Consider the following 17,220-nt stretch of genomic DNA (forward strand, 5'->3'; position numbering starts at 1 on the left):
GAAGTGTTCTAAATCTCTTATAATCAGAGAGATGCAAATCAAAACAACTCTGAGGTACCACCTCACACCTAGCAGATTGGCTAACATGACAGCAAAGGAAAGTAACGAATGTTGGAGGGGATGTGGCAAAGTAGGGACTAATGCATTGCTGGTGGAGTTGTGAATTGATCCAACCGTTCTGGAGGGCAATTTGGAATTTTGCCCAAAGGGCACTAAAAGCATCATAGCATCAACATTACCAGTGACAGGTTCTCACGCCAGCCCCAGTGAGCTCATTTAATCTGTCATATCACCAAGCAATATTATTATTGGCTTTTATAACTTCTCTTTTGTGTATGTGAAAATACTCTCAGGCTCCTGAATTGATGAAATCATGGGTTCTGGAACGATGAAGCATATTAGGATACACCGCTGTTTTTGTTTTTAAAAGTGGTAACTCATTTTGTTTAAAATCACATATTCGGTCTTGAGTCATAAAAATTCTAGGTATGGAAACATTCTAAGAGATCACCTAGCCAGAACTATACGAACTCAGAAGGTCAAGGAAATGTTCAGACCTTTATCTATGAGAAAAGGTTGTGCTAGAAGGGCTTCCTGCTTCTCAGACCCTGGGGTGGTCCCAGCTTGGCCTTTGTATTCCTACTGAAGCCCACAACCCCCACATGTTGGGAAGGTCAACACTGCAGCTTTGAAAGCTGCCCAAGATGGTGGTAGAAGATGAGGAGAGAAGGAAGACTAAGGAGGAGCTGACGTTAGGAAGGCCATGAGAGTGGGGAGAAGACTGACACCCCCAGCACACCCTAACCAGATAACCTTTTGGAGGTGAGACTACCATGATCTTGGGAAGCTCCCTCTCCCCTATGGGCATCTTCTCTTCCAATTCAGCCTGCCTTCACGTTTCCCAAGCCACACAGCATGCTTGCCCACCCTCCCAGACCTTTGTTTTTGCCCTTCTGTTGATTTCAATGCCTCTGTTCTTCCTTCCAGGTCTGCCTTCAGTCACCCACTCTCAACCCACAGGGTGGCTCCCTCTTCCACACTTTGTCTTGTCATTTATTGGGGAACAAAATGCCCGATCTGGTCCCCAGCTAGGCCACAATGCCCCCTAGGGCTGGGATGCCAGCGCCAGGTCCAGGCCTTGTTTAGTCTGTAAAAGTGGCTGGAGAGGCTTTTGCTTGCTTTTTTCTCCTTGTTAACAGGACGAGGGAAATACAGTAGACCAGAGGGAAGAGGCTGTTGTAGGAAACCCCCAGGAGCCTGAGGGTAGAGAGGCTCCTAAGCTCCACAGCCAGCAGGATGTAGGCAATGATGAGCTGTGTATGGGCCCAGGTGATGGCCCTGTAGAGCAGCCTTCCCAGCCAGGACCTGGGCAGCACGCTGGCATAGCCATGAATCAGGTAGTCAGCTTCCACCATCAGCGCCCAACACAGGAAGCCAAAGACCTGGCCAGGATGGAGCCCGTGCCACCAGGCAGAAAAGGCAAATGTCTGCAGCCGTGGCCAGGCCTTGGCCCGTTCAAATACAAGCCTTCTGAGCCACTTTGCAGTGCTCTGGTTCCAGGTCCTGGTGAACAAGGAAAGCTTGTGAGTTGTCTCCAGGGTCCAGATGTCTGCATCCAAGACATCTCCTTCCCCATGGACAGGAGGTCTGGAGTCCAGTCCAAAGCCTGCCGCCCAAAGGAGGAATTCATCCAGGATCCAGTGAGAGTAATAGGTCAGTTTGAAGAGCGTGGCAGTGGTCCACATGACATAGACACAGCCAAATCCATGGCAGCTGGTTAAGCTGGCACTGGCCCGGAGCATCCCCCTCACCAAGGTTTTCAGCAGCTCCAGGCCCAGGAGTAGCAGGCCCCTCCTGGTGGCAGGGTGGAAGGACAGCGGCGGCCACAGAGGCCTGCTCACCTGAGCCTGAAATCTTCTGAAGGAACACAGAGGGCCACCCAGAAGCGCGGGGAAGAAGAGGAGGTAGCTACAAAACGGCAGCACGCAAGGGCTTCTCCATGCTTCCTTCACCATCACTTTCCCCTCGGAGATGTCTAGAGAGAGCCAAGTGACCCTCTGGCTCAGGAGCATGAGGGAGGAAAGGGTGATGCAGAACCTAAAGGAGAAGGAGAAGTCAGACCCAGGAAAAGTCTCTCCCCTCGTTCTTCTCACTGCCTCCAAGTACAGACTGGTCATCTCTAAAGAGGCAGGAGGAGGCCAACAGTCTGAGCAGCACTGAGCTAGACACAGCTGAAAGCAGGCCAGATATCTAAAATGCGGAGCTTTCATCCATTCGCTGCTCATTCGCATCACAAGCCTTTAGCAACCAGAGGCTGGAAGATAGACCACCCTCCTAGAATAACAGCCTCCCCTGCAGTTGGCATCTCTAGAAAGGAGGGCCCAAAGGTGGCTGGCAAGACTAGGAAGAAGTGGCTCCCTCTCTTGTCAGTCGGGCCTCTGGACAGTACTGACATCACCGCGTATTGGAGGAATCAAACTGCTCTGTTCATTTGTGTCCAGATTTCCCCCTGCATATTTTTCTGGAGTTTGGTAAGCATCGATATTTAGAAATAACTTCTATTTTAAGCATTTAGAAAGAGATGTCTAAACAGAAGTAAAGCCATCAGTTGTACACAGCTTGGACAGAGGCTGGATAATCCCCCAGAGAAACACTGGCTTTGGTCAGTAAGAAGAGCGTGCCCCCTCCCAGGGTGGCATCCCCAGGACAAAGGTGGTTAACAATGGCGAACCGTGCTTTCCTAGGGAGTCTGCAGGACTGCATCATCTGTTTCAGGATTTACTCCTGATTTTCTAGCACAGTGCCACGTAAGGCACAGTGGGCTTCTGATCAATGCTTGTGCGTTGACTATCCTGGCAGATTCGGTGCACTGAGCTTCCTAGAGGCTCTCGACCTGGGAGTCTAACCACTCACTAGTCTGGGCCTGGGACTGAACTCTTCCCAGTAGCGTTTCCTAATCTGTAGACTAGCGTGCCATCCGCGGCTGCTCCCTTTTATCTTCCCCCATCAGCCCCAGCTCCAACCTCCGGCGCTGGTCCTTCCTGTTTAGTTTGTTTTTCTGCCTCCTACTCAGTTCCTTCTTCTGACACACTCTCCTCCTCCCCCTCCCTGCAGTACTTCCTTCCCAGAGCCATAACCAGAGCAGGGCAGCGAGGCCTTTGTCACAAGGTCCTGGCAATGATGACAGCTCCATCCCAGCGTGTGCTTTCTTCTCCCCACCACTGTCACACACCTGGCTTCTAACCCACCTTCTCGGCACTGCGCTAGCAGAGGAAACTCGGGCTCTTGGGACAGACTTCCTTCACTCTCTCCCTCTCAAAAACGTCCCTCTTGGCTTTTCCTGCCCCCGTACTGGAAATAATCCCTAGTGATGCCCCTGCTCTCACCTATTGCCAATCCCAGCTAAATTGACCTCCCAGAAGTACTGGCTGGGAATAGGCAAAAAAAAGGTGCCTGGCTATGGAAAGCTCTGCCGATAGTGTTCTGTAAATGAGGACATGGCTGAAGGGATGGGCTGGGGCAGCAGGGCCTCTGTACCTCACGCAGGGAGGTTCTTGAAGGTAGTACTCAGTATAGTGGAGGCCCAGGTGGCAAAGGGTTTGCCAAGTCATCTGGAAAGAGAATGCCCAGTGGTGAACCTTGTCTGGGCCGACAGACTGGAAGAGAGCCACGGCACAGAAAGCAGGGATGAAGATCAGCATGGCATACCGGGCCATAGCCAGCCAGGCGAGCAGACAGCCTCCCAGGAGAAGGAAGATGTATCTGGAACAAGAAAGAGATCCCCGGCTCATTGGTCTAGAAACCTCCGGCGGGAAGGGTCTGGGACGTCATTAAAGACAGGCACTCCTTAGATGGGTTCCTTTGGTACAGCTAAGTGGCACAATGGAAGGACTGCTAGAGTTAGAGGCAAGAAGACCAAAGTTCACATCCTACCTCCAACACCAGCTCTATGGCCCTGAACAAATATTTAATAATAACAATTTTTAAAACAGCATTAAGAGGCAGCTAGGTAGCTCAATGAATTAAGAGCCAAGTCAAGAGAAGGGAGGTCCTGGGTTCAAATCTAGCCTCAGATATTTCCTAGTTGTGTGACCTTGGGCAAGTCACTTAACTCCCACTGCCTAGTCCTTACAACTCTTTTGCCTTGAAATCAATACAAAGTATTGATTCTGTGGATGGAAGATGAGGGTTAATTTTTTAATAGCATATATACAGCACTTAACAATTTACAAAGCACTCTATGAATATATCATTTGCTCCTCATAACCCCAGAAACAGGCACTATTGTTCCAAGTTTACAGATAAATAAACTGAGGCAGAAAGGGGTTTAAGTAACTTGCCTAGGGTTCCAAGCTAGCATCTGAGGCAAAATGTGAATTCAGATTTTCCTGACTCCAATTCTAAGATTCTATACACTGTTCCCCTAGTCGCCTTAACTTTTCCCTCTCTGTTTCCTCATCTGTAAAATGGGAATAATAGCACCTACAGCACAGAGGGATTCAATGAGCTCAAATGTGTAAAATGCTTTGCAAACCTTAAAGCACATAATAAATATTAGTTGTCATTGTTATTGGAGTTCTATTTACATCAACATACATGTATGAAATAGCTATTATGTGCCAAGGACTGGACTAGATACTGGGGATATAAAGACAAAAACCTCTCTGCCCTGAAAGAGCTTCCTTTCTACATAGGCGGGTTACAAACTGCTCTTTCTCTAACAACTCTTCTGATTAGCTAGCGTATCATTCTCTCCAGATCATAGAAGAGGCTCATCTTTGGAAGCATTTGAGTTTAGACTTGAACCCACATCTCCTGCCTCCAGATCAAGGGCCTTCCCCCTAAGCTGCTGATGCTTTGATATCTGGAGAATCCCCTTTTTATTCGCTCTGACTGAAAGTCTCTTCATTTCCCTTAAGGATTTTGAAATGCTCTGTACAATAGGAGGACAGGGACACATTCACAGGGTGTCTTCACTAAGTGCTCCAAAGCCTGCTTCCACAACACCCCGTTGCTTTTCCTTTGCTTCCCACACACTGAGAGAAACTGAAAATGTCTCACAGCAGATGGCCCACCACCACCAGGCTTGGGGAAGTTTTCTAAGTAGTTTATCAAGCAGAAAGCGAAGGTGTGCCATTGGCTGACGGGATTCGAAGGGTGCTCTATGTAGACAGCATGCCTAGATTAGAGCTAGATGTGGGACAAAATCACTCGTGCTAAGTCACTGAAAGACAAGATGGAGAGACACCGCTTGGTGACGGTCATTAGGTGGATTTGGAATAAGTCCTAGTGGGGGTCGTGCCAACTTAGAAGGACGTCTTGAGAGGAGGGCCCTAAGGATCTGTCCTTGGCTCTTTACTATTTCACTGACTTCAACAATGCCTGAATATCATACCTGTTAATTGGCCTAAGACACAAGCTAGGGGTACAGGGTATGTGGAGAGTCAATACATTAGAAAACATTCTAAGTTTCCAAAAGAGAGTAACAGGCACAAACTTAGGGTTAAGGCGAAGACAGCGTCTTGTTGGAAAAGGTCCAATTCACTAGGACAAAATGAAAGAAGTGTGACTAAAGAACAGTCAATCATAGTAGAGGACCTACTATGTGCCAGGCACTGTGCTAGGTGCTGGGGATACAAAGACAAAAACCAAATTAGTCCCTACTCTCAAGGAACTTACATATCTAGCATGGAGGACAGTTGTGAATAGCCAGGAAAGGGGAGAAACCTCAAGAAGGCTAGTTCAGTGGGACCGTAGACTGCACCAAGTGGGATAATGTACATTAAACCTGGAAAGTAGAGTCTGATTGAGATGGGCTCTAGGTGTCAAGAAGAGACAGTTATATTTGATTCTGGCAGTCCTAAGGGTCTTTGTTGTTCAGTCATGCCTGACTCTTTGTGATTCCTTTGGGGTTTTTCTTGGCAGAGATACTAGAGGGGGTTGCCATTTCCTTCTCCAGTCATTTTGCAGATGAGGAAACTGACACAAACAGGGTTAAGTGACTTGCTCAGGGTCACACAGCTATTAAGGGTCTGAGGCCAGATTTGAACTCATGAAGATGAGTCTTTCTAACTCTAGGCCTAGCACCCTATCCATTATGCCACATAATTGTCCCTCTAAAGATCTCCAGGAGTTTGGGTGTTTTTGTTTTTTGTTGTTTTAAAAGCTTAATAGCTATTTGCTATATTTATTGCCAAGTGTCCAAAGGTAAACTTTTCTTGATTAGTTTTTTTTATTTACATTTTTTGTTTGTTACCTTAAAATATAGTTTACTCCTTTCCTTCTCCTTTCCTCCATTAGAAAAGGCATCATTTGAGAAAAAGATATATGTGTATATATATAAAACTACACCTTCCTTATTTCTGTTTATCAGCTCTTTCTCTGGAGGCAGACATATACAAGTCATTCTTCATACGATGTTTCTATGGCTTTATATAATGTTCTCTTGAAGTTTTTAAAGTAATGACATAATCAGACCTGTGTTTTAGGAAAGATCCGTGACAGCTGAGCAGAGGCTGTAATGGAAAAGAGCAACTGGAGCAAGGCTGGGAGACCAAGACAAAGGCTAGTGTGGTAGACCAAGGCAGACTCATGGAGGCTGTGGGATAGACAGAAGGGGATGGATACCAAAGATGTAGTGGAGATAAAACTCGACCTGGCAATTGATAATGTCTGGGGTTCCAAACCTAGGTGACACAAACAATGGAGTTGCCCTTGACAGAAATAGGGCGGTTTAGAGAAGAGTGCAGGTGCCATCTATCCAGGGTCCTACAGTTAGTGCTTGAGGCCAGATGGGAAATGTCTAACAGGCACCTCGAAACAGGAACTTGGAATTAAGAGAGCTTTTGTGTATCAATAGTGTGATAAGAGCAGCCAAGAATCTTCAGCTACATTGAACAACAATGTATTAATCAACATGCATTTATTTGGTACCTTCTACATACCCAGCAGGGGGATACAAAGAATGCAACAATTTCTCTTTGTAAGGAGCTTATATGTACTATAAATAAGTTAGAGGAACAAGAAAGAAAATACCTTTTAGAACTATGGACAAGAGAAGAGGTCTTGACCAAACAAGACACAGGACAGATCACAGGGGGTAAAATAGTTATTACATCAAACTGAAAAGTTTCTGTACAAACAGAATGCAGCTAGAAGAGAAGTAGAATGCTTGGGAAAAATTTTTGCTGCATATTTCTTCAATAAAGGACTTATATTTGAGGTATATAAGGAAATGCAATACATAAGAATAAGAGCCATTCACCAATAGAGAAATGGTCTAAGGAGATGAATAACAGTTATCAAAAGAAAAAATACAAACTATCAACAACTATATGAAAAATGCTTCAAATCATTAAAAATTAAAGAAATGCAAATTAAAATACCTTGGAGCCCCCACCTCATAACCATCATATAGACAAAGAGGAGAATAAAAAGGGAAATGGCATTGAAGGGAAATAGATACATTAATGGACAGTTAGTGAGAGTTGTCTAGCCATTGTGGAAAGCAATTTCAAAGTATGCTCCCCAAATCACCAAACTATGCATCCTCCTTAACCCAACCATGCCACTGGAGTTATACCTCCAAAGAGATAAAAGAAAGAGCTATTTTGCAAAAATAATTGTAGTATTCTTTGTTATAGCAAAGAAACAAAGTTGGTGCCCATCAAATAGGAAGACTGGACAAATTATATGCATTGAGTAATGAGTTGAGGATCTAGAGAGGTGGCCTTGGGCTATTATTGAACGGGAGAAAATTACTAATAAGTAGAAGTGTCCCAAACTGGGAACTATAGGAAAATATATGGGCAATTGGGAAATATAGGATGTAGTGACTTTTCATTCACTAGAAGTCTTCAATTACCACAATGAATTGCTTCGAGATTAGATAACTTTTGGGGGTCAGACCAGATGGCTGTGAAAACTCCCTTAAGTTCTTTAGATCTGTGCTTTACAACTTATTAAAATATGCCCTCATGTCCTGTGTGATTTCAAGAAATATTATCTAACTCCTGGGAGTCAGGCATCTGCCTGTAAAATACCATGTCATTCCTCCAAGTGCTTCCTGTGACTAAACCCTTAACTGATTGTCTCCTATCCTAGTGTCCATTGCCTGGGAATATCTCCACACTCCTATGGGGAATAAGCTTTCACTTCTTTGTTTCCATGGTGACTGGAAAGGAACCCTGCAAGAATGAGAACTTATCTGCATTGTTACTGAGGCAGAACTTTACCAGGTTCTTTCTTTGGGTGCTAAGAAAGAACTTCAGAAGGCAGCCAAGTAGCACCACAATGCCTAGCATACTGGGCCTGGCATCAAAAAGACCCAAGTTCAAATCAAGCCTCAGACACTTCCTAGCTGGGAGACTGTTGGCAAGTCACTTCATCTCTGTCTGCCTTGGTTTGCTGATCAGTAAAATGGGAGTGATTGTAGTACCTGCCTCCCAGAATTGTTGTGAGGATAAAATTAGTATATACACATGTCACATAAATGTATACTTACATAGAGAGCACACTTTGCAAACTGACTAGCTAGTTAGCTACTATTGTTATTACCATTTCCCTCCATCAATTATCACCCTGAAAAACAAAAGGGCATCCCTAGCACAGGTCAGAGATGGGCTGTTTCCTGTGTAGAAGGAGAAGGCTTGGATAGTCAATGCAAATTGACACACCATCATCACTCCAATCCTGATAGACTTGGAGAGTCATTCACAGCACTCTTCCCCTTGAGCTGGCTGCAAAAAGTGGCCTTTAATAAACCTAGCTGGATGTGGTAAGTCTTGTGCTGGGTCGTCTTCTTTCTTTCTCCTTCTTGGTGTATAAGCTGGTTTACCACCTGATCACTCACTCAGACAGGCCTTTCTTTGTCTCCAAATTGGAGGAGTTGGAAAGGGGTGGGAGAAACTGATAAAGTCTCATATTAGAGCTCTTAGGGCCTCTAACAATGAGCCCATGTAAGCACTGCTGTTGGGAGTGGTCCCAGTCACTGGGGTGGGGAGTTGCTGAGTCACAGGGAGCCACAACAGATCTCAAAGACTGTCTCCTAAGGTTGTCAGCGGGAGGGAGGGAGTCACTTGCCCAGACAAAACAGTCCTGGGCACTCAGAGTCAGAGGCAACTGGCTGGGCAGTGACAATGAGCCTGAGGGTCTCTCAGAAAACCTGGTAGACAAAGGTCCTCAAAGAGATCAGCTACAGTGAAGTTCTGTGGAACAAAGAGGCTGTGGGCTTTGTGAGGAGATCCATCACAGCTCCCTGAAGTCTATCTAAATGATTCTCCAATTTAGAAAAACAATTTACAAGAAATTGGTGTGTGTGTGTGGGGGGGTGCATTTGCACCTCTTAAAAGGTTTCCTCTTTTGGCATTCCTCAACTTCCATCTTGTCCTCTAGAAAGTAAGATTCTCTCTCTGGGCCTCAGTTTTCTCATCTCTAAAATGAGGGCAGGGAGGATTGCACTGAAGGGCCTCTGAGATTGCTTTCAACTCTTAAATCTCAAATTCAGTGGTCTTTTCCCCAAATGTGTTCAACAAATCAACAGACATTTCTGAAGCATTTAACTAGGCTAAGTGCCAGGAATAGCAAAAAAAGGGAAAATAGTCCCTGCTCTCATGGAGCTCACATCTAATAATGTTCTTAGATCTTCTGCTTATAGCACTCATGGCAATTAAATGCAACGCAACATCCATATATGAAATTACCCACTGTGGGCAAGCAACTAAATGGATGGAAAAAAATCTGTTATCTAGACTCTGATGGACAGTTGGAGGTCCAGTCCATTGAGTTAGAGCATTCACATGGGACAAGCCCTTTAAATGAAAATCAATTAGGCCCTAGGAGGAAGAAAGCAGGCAGGGTAGCATTTAGAAAATTGTGCAATGAGTGGAATATTCCCCATCTGCTATAAAAGTTTGCCAGCTTCCTTGTCAACACAGATGTTCCCCAGCTGTTGTTGCAGTGTGACTGCAAGTCGCAAAGCTCCACCATCTACTTATAAATAGATCACAGAGGTAAAGCTAAAGAAACCTAAGAGGTTGCCTAGTTCAACTTTCTTATTTAACAGAGGAGGAAATTGAGTCTCAAGGAGAGGTGATTCACCTAAGGACACACAGCAAGGTGACACAAACATGAAAGGAAAAGAAACTCTCAAACTTACCTGGCTGTAATGGAGAAAAAATCCATGGCACAGAAAAAATTAAACAGAAGAGCAAAGGGAAAAGCCACCCCTTGGTAAAGGGTTACAGGGTGAAAGTAAAACAGTGGCAGTTCATCCATTAGGAGTTGGGGAAATGGTCTAGTCCTTCTTGAGGTCTCTTCCTCTTACCTCTCCACAATGGAGATACCCCTAGTCTGGGTCTCTGGGCTTTTTATATGGTTCAGATAACCAGATTGGAATACTGGAAATAATCAGGATCAGTGGGATTTTCTGCACTGGGGAGCCTGGAACATTTGAGGAATTTCACTGCTTAGCAATGGAAGGGAGGAAAACAGCTGCCTAGTTTCAGCAGCTGCCAGATGGGCTCATTGCAAACACTTCTTTATTTGCCTTTCCTGTAAGCACATTGTCATATTTCCTTCACTAGGTCAACAAAATTGTAACCAAAAACTTCACATGGGGCACAACTCGGAATGTGTGGAGTTGAAGCAAAACTGAGCATCTTCTTAGAAGTAAGGCAGACAAGGAGGGAGGAGAGGCAAGGGGGTGGAGTGAGGGTGTGCCAGGAGAAATATGAAGATCCCTAGTTCCTGATGGACTCTTGGCAAGCACTTTCCCGCGTCTAGACTTGAGTTCCTTATTGGTAAAATAAAGTTCTCTCTGACGTTGGTATCCTATGACTGTGTAGCCATGGGGAAGTTAGGGTTGTGGTATGAGTAAGAATCCCAGAGGTGGGGTCAGAGATGTAGCATCAGGACCTAGGACAGCGGTAGCCTGGCAAGATGGAGACTAAAACTCATAAAGGGAAGAGGTATTGTCAGGATCACCTAGGGAGCAAAGACACTAACCAGAATTTAAACCCCAGACCTGAGTCTAGGTCCAAGGCTGCTAACTTAATTGAAAGTGCCAGACAGAGTGGTGGCAGCTTCTTCAACAGGCAAACAGTTCAGCTGAAATTTGGAGGATGTTGTGGGTAACCAAGAAGCTCCCACTTCCACTTAGCTCCACTTGGGAATGGGAGCTGCCTGAATCTATTTCTCTACCCAGGGGATGGTGGTGGGGTGGAGTAACTCCAACAATCAAGAATTTTTAGTTCAGTCCCTACCTATTGACTGGATCCCCATTCATTTAATTAACCCTCATGTTAATTCACCCCCTTTCAGAGTCAATAATGTGTTTCGTGAAAGCAGTAAGAGAAATATGGCATTAGTATTAAAGCAACTGGCCACAGGCACTGAAAACTAAGGTTTCTTTGACTACCAGCCTTTGTCCTTCTCAAAGGCTGAAAACCTTTTGTTGTCTGCTTCCTTTCTAGCTGAGGGCTGAGTGAGAGGAATGCAGGAATCATCCTTTGCTCGTGACTTCCAGCAGAGCTGACAGTGTATACAAGCTGCTTCGCTCAGCTGGGTTAGGGCACTGGTGATATGATTGCACCTGTTTGCAGACCCATGTTTGCAGGACAGCAGGTATTCTACAGGGAGATCCTGAGCTGTATCAGTCCGTTCATCCATCACTTCCAAATTGGGAAGCCACTGGGTTTCTTCAACGGGAAGCAGGGTGTAACCTGCTCTAGGGATATGAGATAATGGGACACGAGATCTGGGGCTGGAAGGGGGCTAAGCGGCTGACTAGCCACGCCCTTCATTTGACTCAGGAGGAAAGTGAAGCCTAGAGGTGGAGCAGAGACTTGGTCCAGGGGCTCCTGGCACCCCGGAGTCACATGGTCATTAGACTGGCCACCAGAGCCTTCTGGGGCTCGAGACAAGAGTCAGAGGGAACTCGAGCTGTTGCAGCAGGAAGGAAACTGAGTAAGTGGGAAATATACCAGCTCAATCTTGGGCCTGAATTGTCTGCGCATGCGCACGTGCATTTTCCACACGCAGCCTTCAGCACCAGGCCCCGCCCCCGGGATTCGGCCAATAGAACGCAAAACTCGCTCCGTCCCCACGAGGCAGACGCCCTAGATCACTCCGCCTGCCAGGCTTACCAATAGAGCCCGGAGTTCATCACCGCGCACGCGCTCTCCCCTCCAACCCAGTTAACTAATCGAGTGCAGAGCGGGCCCCGCCCCAACTGGACGCGACGGTTGCATCTGCCCCAGGAGTAAGGGAAGATGACGGAGAAGATCTCGAAGGGGTGAGTCCTTCTAGTGTAGCCTACCCGCCTCAGCTCTCCTCTGGATGCCCCATGGGCTATAGCGGAGCCAGACGGAAGATAAGCCCAAGGCCCCTCTAAGACCCTACCCTTCCGCAGGCTAGGGAAGCTGTGGGTAGGGGTTGGGCTCCGAACCGGGCGGGGTCTCGGCAATGCGCAAGCGCCTTCCCAGGTAGGCTGGCGTGTGAATGTATGTGTGGTCGGAGGCGGACTCCTTGGAAGGGAGTTGCCCCGAGGCCCACCCCCAACCCATCAGGCTCCTCCCCTGGGGATGGGGTAATAGGTGAGTACTGGGAGACCGGACTGGAGGAGTGACCATGGGAAAGGGAAACCCAAGTAACCTCGGTTGTTGCACTTAGTAAGCACCTCCTGAATGCTGGGCCTCAGGCACTTCCTAGATAGGAACCCTGCTGGCCAAGCCACTTTTACTGGCTTGCCTCAATTTCTTCATCCTGAGGGAGACTGCCCTTGTGCTCGGTGCCAGTTGGTGAGGATCACTACCCTTGTTGCCCCGCACTCAGAAGCCCTCCAGAGTTACCACTTTCAGTGAAATCGCCGGCCCTAACTTTAGCCCTGGCCTTGGTTCCATTTGACAGATGTCGAGACTGAGGCTCAGAGAGTTCCCATCTTCCCCGGACCCCAGAGCTGGTAAATGTCGGAGGCTTCAGCACTCCCCCCAGGAGAAGTCAGATGGGGCTTTATCCATCTAGCTTACAGGGGCAAAGGGAGGCACAGCTAGAAGTCTCAGCTCTCTTGCAGAGGGACAAAGCTAAGAGCCTCGGGATTCCTTCTGCTGGGCTTTCCACGCTGCCCTTCTGGGCACAGAATCATTGAGTGGGGGCTGGGGCACTGAGATCCAAACTAAGCCCTCAGCAGCCTCTTTCTCAGAGGGGAAGGGATGGGAAGAGCATAGGGACACTAACCTGGGCCTTGAAGGAGGTGGAGGAGCTAAGGGGGGCATTCAGGCCAAACCTGGGACACTGCCTAGGTAGATGCCTGGAGGTGAGATATGAAAGTTGAATTCAGGGGACAGCCCAGGGCTTCTTATTTAAGGTGAAATTATGCAAAACAGTGAAAAAGCTGACACCTTGACAAAGGACTGAAGTGATTTTCTATTTAAAAAAGAATAAATGCAAGGTTTTGTGGTTATAACTTAAAAATATCAAGCATTGGAAAGTCAAACTTGCCTTTTCTTTTCAGAGGTAGATACTACCTCAGGTGTATTGGGCCTGAAACCTCAATTAAATTGATATAGACCAGATAGGGTCTTTAGGTTTCCAACCCACCCTCTTCTGAAGCTCGTCCCGATTGGTCACTATGGTCAGCCCTCACAGAATGGGCCCCCAAAGCCGCAGGGCTGCCAGGTCTGTGGTATACTTACTGTGGATCTGCCCCCTGTGGCATTTGGAGTGTGCATCCTTGCCCCAGGTCTCTTGGCTAAGGCTGGCGAAATGGGGGGGAGGGGGAGGGGACATGATGAGAATTGGGGGACCCATCCCAGAGAGCCTAGACCCTTGAAGCTCAGGGCAGCTGCTTATTTCCTTTTTTGTTTTTCTTCTGAATTGGCATGAGTCTGACCTGTCCTCTTTTTTACAGTGTGAAGATTGCACCAGGAGCAGTTGTGTGTGTGGAAAGTGAGATCAGGGGAGATGTCACTATAGGTAAGATGCCAGTGTGCAGGTGTTGGGGCATTTGGCTGGTCCTGTTCTCTGGCACTGAGGATCCCAGTTTGCTGGCTTTGGGCTGGAGGGAGCTCAAAAGCTGGCATTTGCAGTCCTTCCCTTTCAGGGATGAGGAGGACACTAGGCCTGGGAGGGGAGTGACTCAGGTCACAGATGGCAGCGCTAGATTGGGGGCCCCAGGTCTTCTGATTCCAAAGTCAGCCAGCCCAGATGATGATCCAGATCTCTTTCTGGCAGAGGAGCCTCAGGACTCATTCAGCATCCTTGCTAGGAGGAATTGATCCCTTTACCTGATGAAACGAGCTGCGGTGGGGAAGCCCTTCTCTTCATTGACTCTTTCCACAGCAGGGCATCAGTCAGTGTTCTAATAGGTCAGGTTGAAGCTGTTCTCATTACCCACAGCACCTTTATACCTTTTCCTACTTTGGTCTTGATATTGATCTTTGCTGTTATCATCATCAGACAGTCTGATCACCTCTAGTTTCCCCTGACTACACTCAGCTTCAGACCCACAGGAGCGGTGTGCTGTCAGGGAGGGGCACACTACCCATGTCCAGCTCTCATGGGGACTCTGCAACAGCTCCAGCCCATGCTTCTCCTTCCCGCCTGCCCCTGCAGCTCCTCTGCCCCCATGAGCCATGGGTGCCCAAGACAATGAATAGGCCTAGTGCTTTAAAGTTCTCCTCACTGGGCATTCTGGGGTAGGAAGGAGTAACTGTCTGTCTGGTTTCACTTCAAATGAGTTGGATATACAAAGCCAGAAACCATTGGTGTAGAGATTGTAACGAGAAGCATCTGGGCTGGGGCAGCTAGATGGCTCTGGTTAGAGAGCCAGACCTAGGGACAGGAGGTCCTGGGTTCCAATTTGGCCTCAGACACTTCCTAGCTGTGTGATCCTGGGCAAGTCACTTAACCTCAGTTGTCTAGCCCTTACTGCTTTTCTGCCTTGGAATCTGTACTCAATATCAATTCTAAGATAGAAGGTAAGGAGTTTAAAAAAAAAAAGAAGTAGCAGCTGCATGCAGGCTGCTGAGAAGCCAAGAAAGGCCCAGAGAAGGGACATGGAACATATTAGTGTAGGACCTGGAGCAGGTGACTCCTGGAGACATTGCTAAACACTTTACCTTGGCTCTGTGAAAGGACAAGAGCCCCAAGAGTGATTGCCTGCACCAACAAGCAGCCCCTCCAGGTGAGACAGGAACGTTGCATACCAGAAAGATGAGACACTTGCTGAAACACTTGCCTGCCAAGGAGCCAGGCCCTCTCTGAGTCCCCCTGGTTCTGAAGATGAGCCAGGATAAAGAAGGTGGGTAGGTAGGCAGGTGGACAGGCAAACTCTCCTCATCACCCCCAGGAAGCAGTGGCTAGTCCATCCCCAGGTTGGAGATTTCATTTATAATTCTTGTGGTCATCTTTGGTTACATTTCATCACTACTTCTGAATTCTTTCATGTCTTACATCTTTTTATTCATTTGCAATTTTTAAAAAGTCTCATATATATACACATATATAATATCTCTCTATATAACATATAACAATTCCTTCAAACATTTTGCTCCTAAGCATGTTATAAGCCATTTGTTCTCTTCCCTGCAGGGCAGTGTCACTTCAGATCTAGAGATTGTCCCATAGCAGAGAGAGGAGAATTGGAAAAACTTCAGAAATGGCCATTGTTTGAAGACAGTTTCCAAAATGCCCAAAGAGAATGGTTTTACTTGATGAGGAAAGGAGGAAAACCCCCAACTTTTCCTGACCCCAGGATTCTTTTTGATGTTTTTGATCGCCCTGGGATTGGGGTAGGTGGTTAGGCGAAGGATGAACTCAGAGGCAGTAACCTGGAGGGGCTTCCTCTGCAGTGAGCCTCGGCCCTGAGAGCTGGGGACAAGGAGGCCTTTTCACCATACTCTGGCAGGCAGCACTGAAGACTTAGGCAACAAATAACCTATATGGTGCTGGGAGGTGTGAGTGATACTGGCTGCATCACACTGGGAGAATCTCTTCACTGCCCTCAGCCTCAGTTTCCTTGTCTGAAAACTGAGGATGATATTAGCACCTTCCTCCAAAGGTTATTATGAAGATCGCTTGAGATATTTGGAAAGCATCTGGCATGTAGTAGGTGCTCAAGGAATGCTTCTCCTCTTCCCTTTTTTTCAAATGGAAGGTCATCCGTTATCATTATTTAGCATAGGCTGCATTTGTTTCTGACCTATTATATTGTTAGAAAAATAACAGAAATACTTTGCCTTTCTCTCTGTGTGGAAGAACACACATTTTTTTCCCTTTTCTTTAAACCCTTACCTTCTGTCTTAAAATCAATACTAAGTATTGGTTCCAAGGCAGAAGAGCAGCAAAGGCTAGGCAACAGGGGTTAAGTGACTTGCTCAGGGTCACACAGCTAGGAAATGTCTGAGAACAGATTTTAACACAGGATCTCCCATCTCCAGGCCTGTCTCTATCCACTGAACCATTTTGCTGTCCCCCACAGATTCTTTTTAAGGAGGAGAAAGAGGCCAAAGTGTAGCCTGGATGAAGCTGCTCAACTATTCCTAGGGACTGGCCCAGAGGGAGTGCTTTAGTCGGTGCTGGTTGGGCTCTGTCATCTCTGGTACACTGGTACTGGCTAGACCCATATTCCTGGTAACATGCCAGGTCATTCCTGGCACTCTTGGCATTTGATTGGTATCTGGACAACTGAGAAAATCTTTCCACTGTGTGTGATTAGTTTGTTTGAAAAAAAAGATTTGTTTCCAACGTTGCTTGGCATCCTAGCACCCGGCCTGGCCTGGCCAGCTGTTTGCTGCCAGAAGACAGTCGGAAAGGTAAATGACAATCCTTGTTTTTGTATTTTTTCATGAAGCGATGCTGCTAGGGATATTGGGGGTCTTCTAGCCTTGTATTGTCTAAGTATAAAGAAATAAAGGCTTGTAATGGCCTCAGCCAGGGTCAAGCAGCTATTAAATGACAGTATGAGAACCCAGGTGTTCAGAGACTCCCCCACTCTACCCCATGAAATGGCATTTTCAAAATTATTATTTAAAGTATCCCTTTAATTAGGAACTTTCCGGCCTGGAATTGCCAGGAAACAAAAACCAGAAATGAAGCAGTGGCCTTCTGTTACACACAGCCTGGTTGTTGCTTTCTGTTTGGCCCCTTTTTATGGCTCTTGGACATAGCCTTTCTCTTTCCATCCTAAGTCATGAAGGCGCCTCCCCAGCCATCCTTCCAGTT

At 46.8% G+C, this 17,220-nt stretch overlaps 2 protein-coding genes across 6 annotated transcripts in view; one reads left to right on the forward strand and one right to left on the reverse strand.

The window, feature by feature from the left end:
* MBOAT4 (membrane bound O-acyltransferase domain containing 4) lies at positions 1-12,264 on the reverse strand. 2 transcript variants are annotated; one of them, XM_007495590.3, is made up of 3 exons: positions 12,144-12,264; positions 3,538-3,762; positions 1-2,097 (listed from the first exon to the last, which is right to left on the reverse strand). In XM_007495590.3, the coding sequence occupies exons 2-3, from the start codon at positions 3,714-3,716 to the stop codon at positions 1,143-1,145; spliced, it is 1,134 nt and encodes a 377-aa protein (XP_007495652.2). In that variant the 5' UTR covers positions 3,717-3,762; positions 12,144-12,264; the 3' UTR covers positions 1-1,142. The 2 variants fall into 2 exon arrangements, with proteins under 2 accessions (XP_007495652.2, XP_001372831.3); XM_001372794.5 differs by lacking the exon at positions 12,144-12,264 and adding an exon at positions 10,157-11,991.
* DCTN6 (dynactin subunit 6) overlaps positions 12,154-17,220 on the forward strand; it is an 18,327-nt gene continuing 13,260 nt past the window's right edge. For 2 of the 4 annotated variants that reach the window (XM_056803713.1, XM_001372779.4), the window contains exons 1-2: positions 12,154-12,292; positions 13,907-13,971. In XM_056803713.1, coding sequence (XP_056659691.1) covers positions 12,270-12,292; positions 13,907-13,971 — 88 coding nt within the window. In that variant the 5' untranslated portion in view covers positions 12,154-12,269. Of the gene's footprint in view, positions 12,293-12,449; positions 12,594-13,906; positions 13,972-17,220 lie in introns of those variants that run through there. The other 2 variants (XM_056803712.1, XM_007495592.3) reach the window with 2 other exon arrangements.

This window comes from Monodelphis domestica, chromosome 6, assembly GCF_027887165.1.
Source record: "Monodelphis domestica isolate mMonDom1 chromosome 6, mMonDom1.pri, whole genome shotgun sequence".
NCBI lineage: Eukaryota > Metazoa > Chordata > Mammalia > Didelphimorphia > Didelphidae > Monodelphis > Monodelphis domestica.

Excerpts from the sequence above, each read along its gene's own strand:
- MBOAT4 (XM_001372794.5), bottom strand. The coding sequence starts at position 10,275 with ATGGATGAACTGCCACTGTTTTACTTTCACCCTGTAACCCTTTACCAA. Across the intron at positions 3,763-10,156 it reads TTTTTCTCCATTACAGCCAG|ATACATCTTCCTTCTCCTGG; the intron begins GTAAGTTTGAGA and ends TTCTTGTTCCAG. Across the intron at positions 2,098-3,537 it reads CAAGAACCTCCCTGCGTGAG|GTTCTGCATCACCCTTTCCT; the intron begins GTACAGAGGCCC and ends CTTCTCCTTTAG.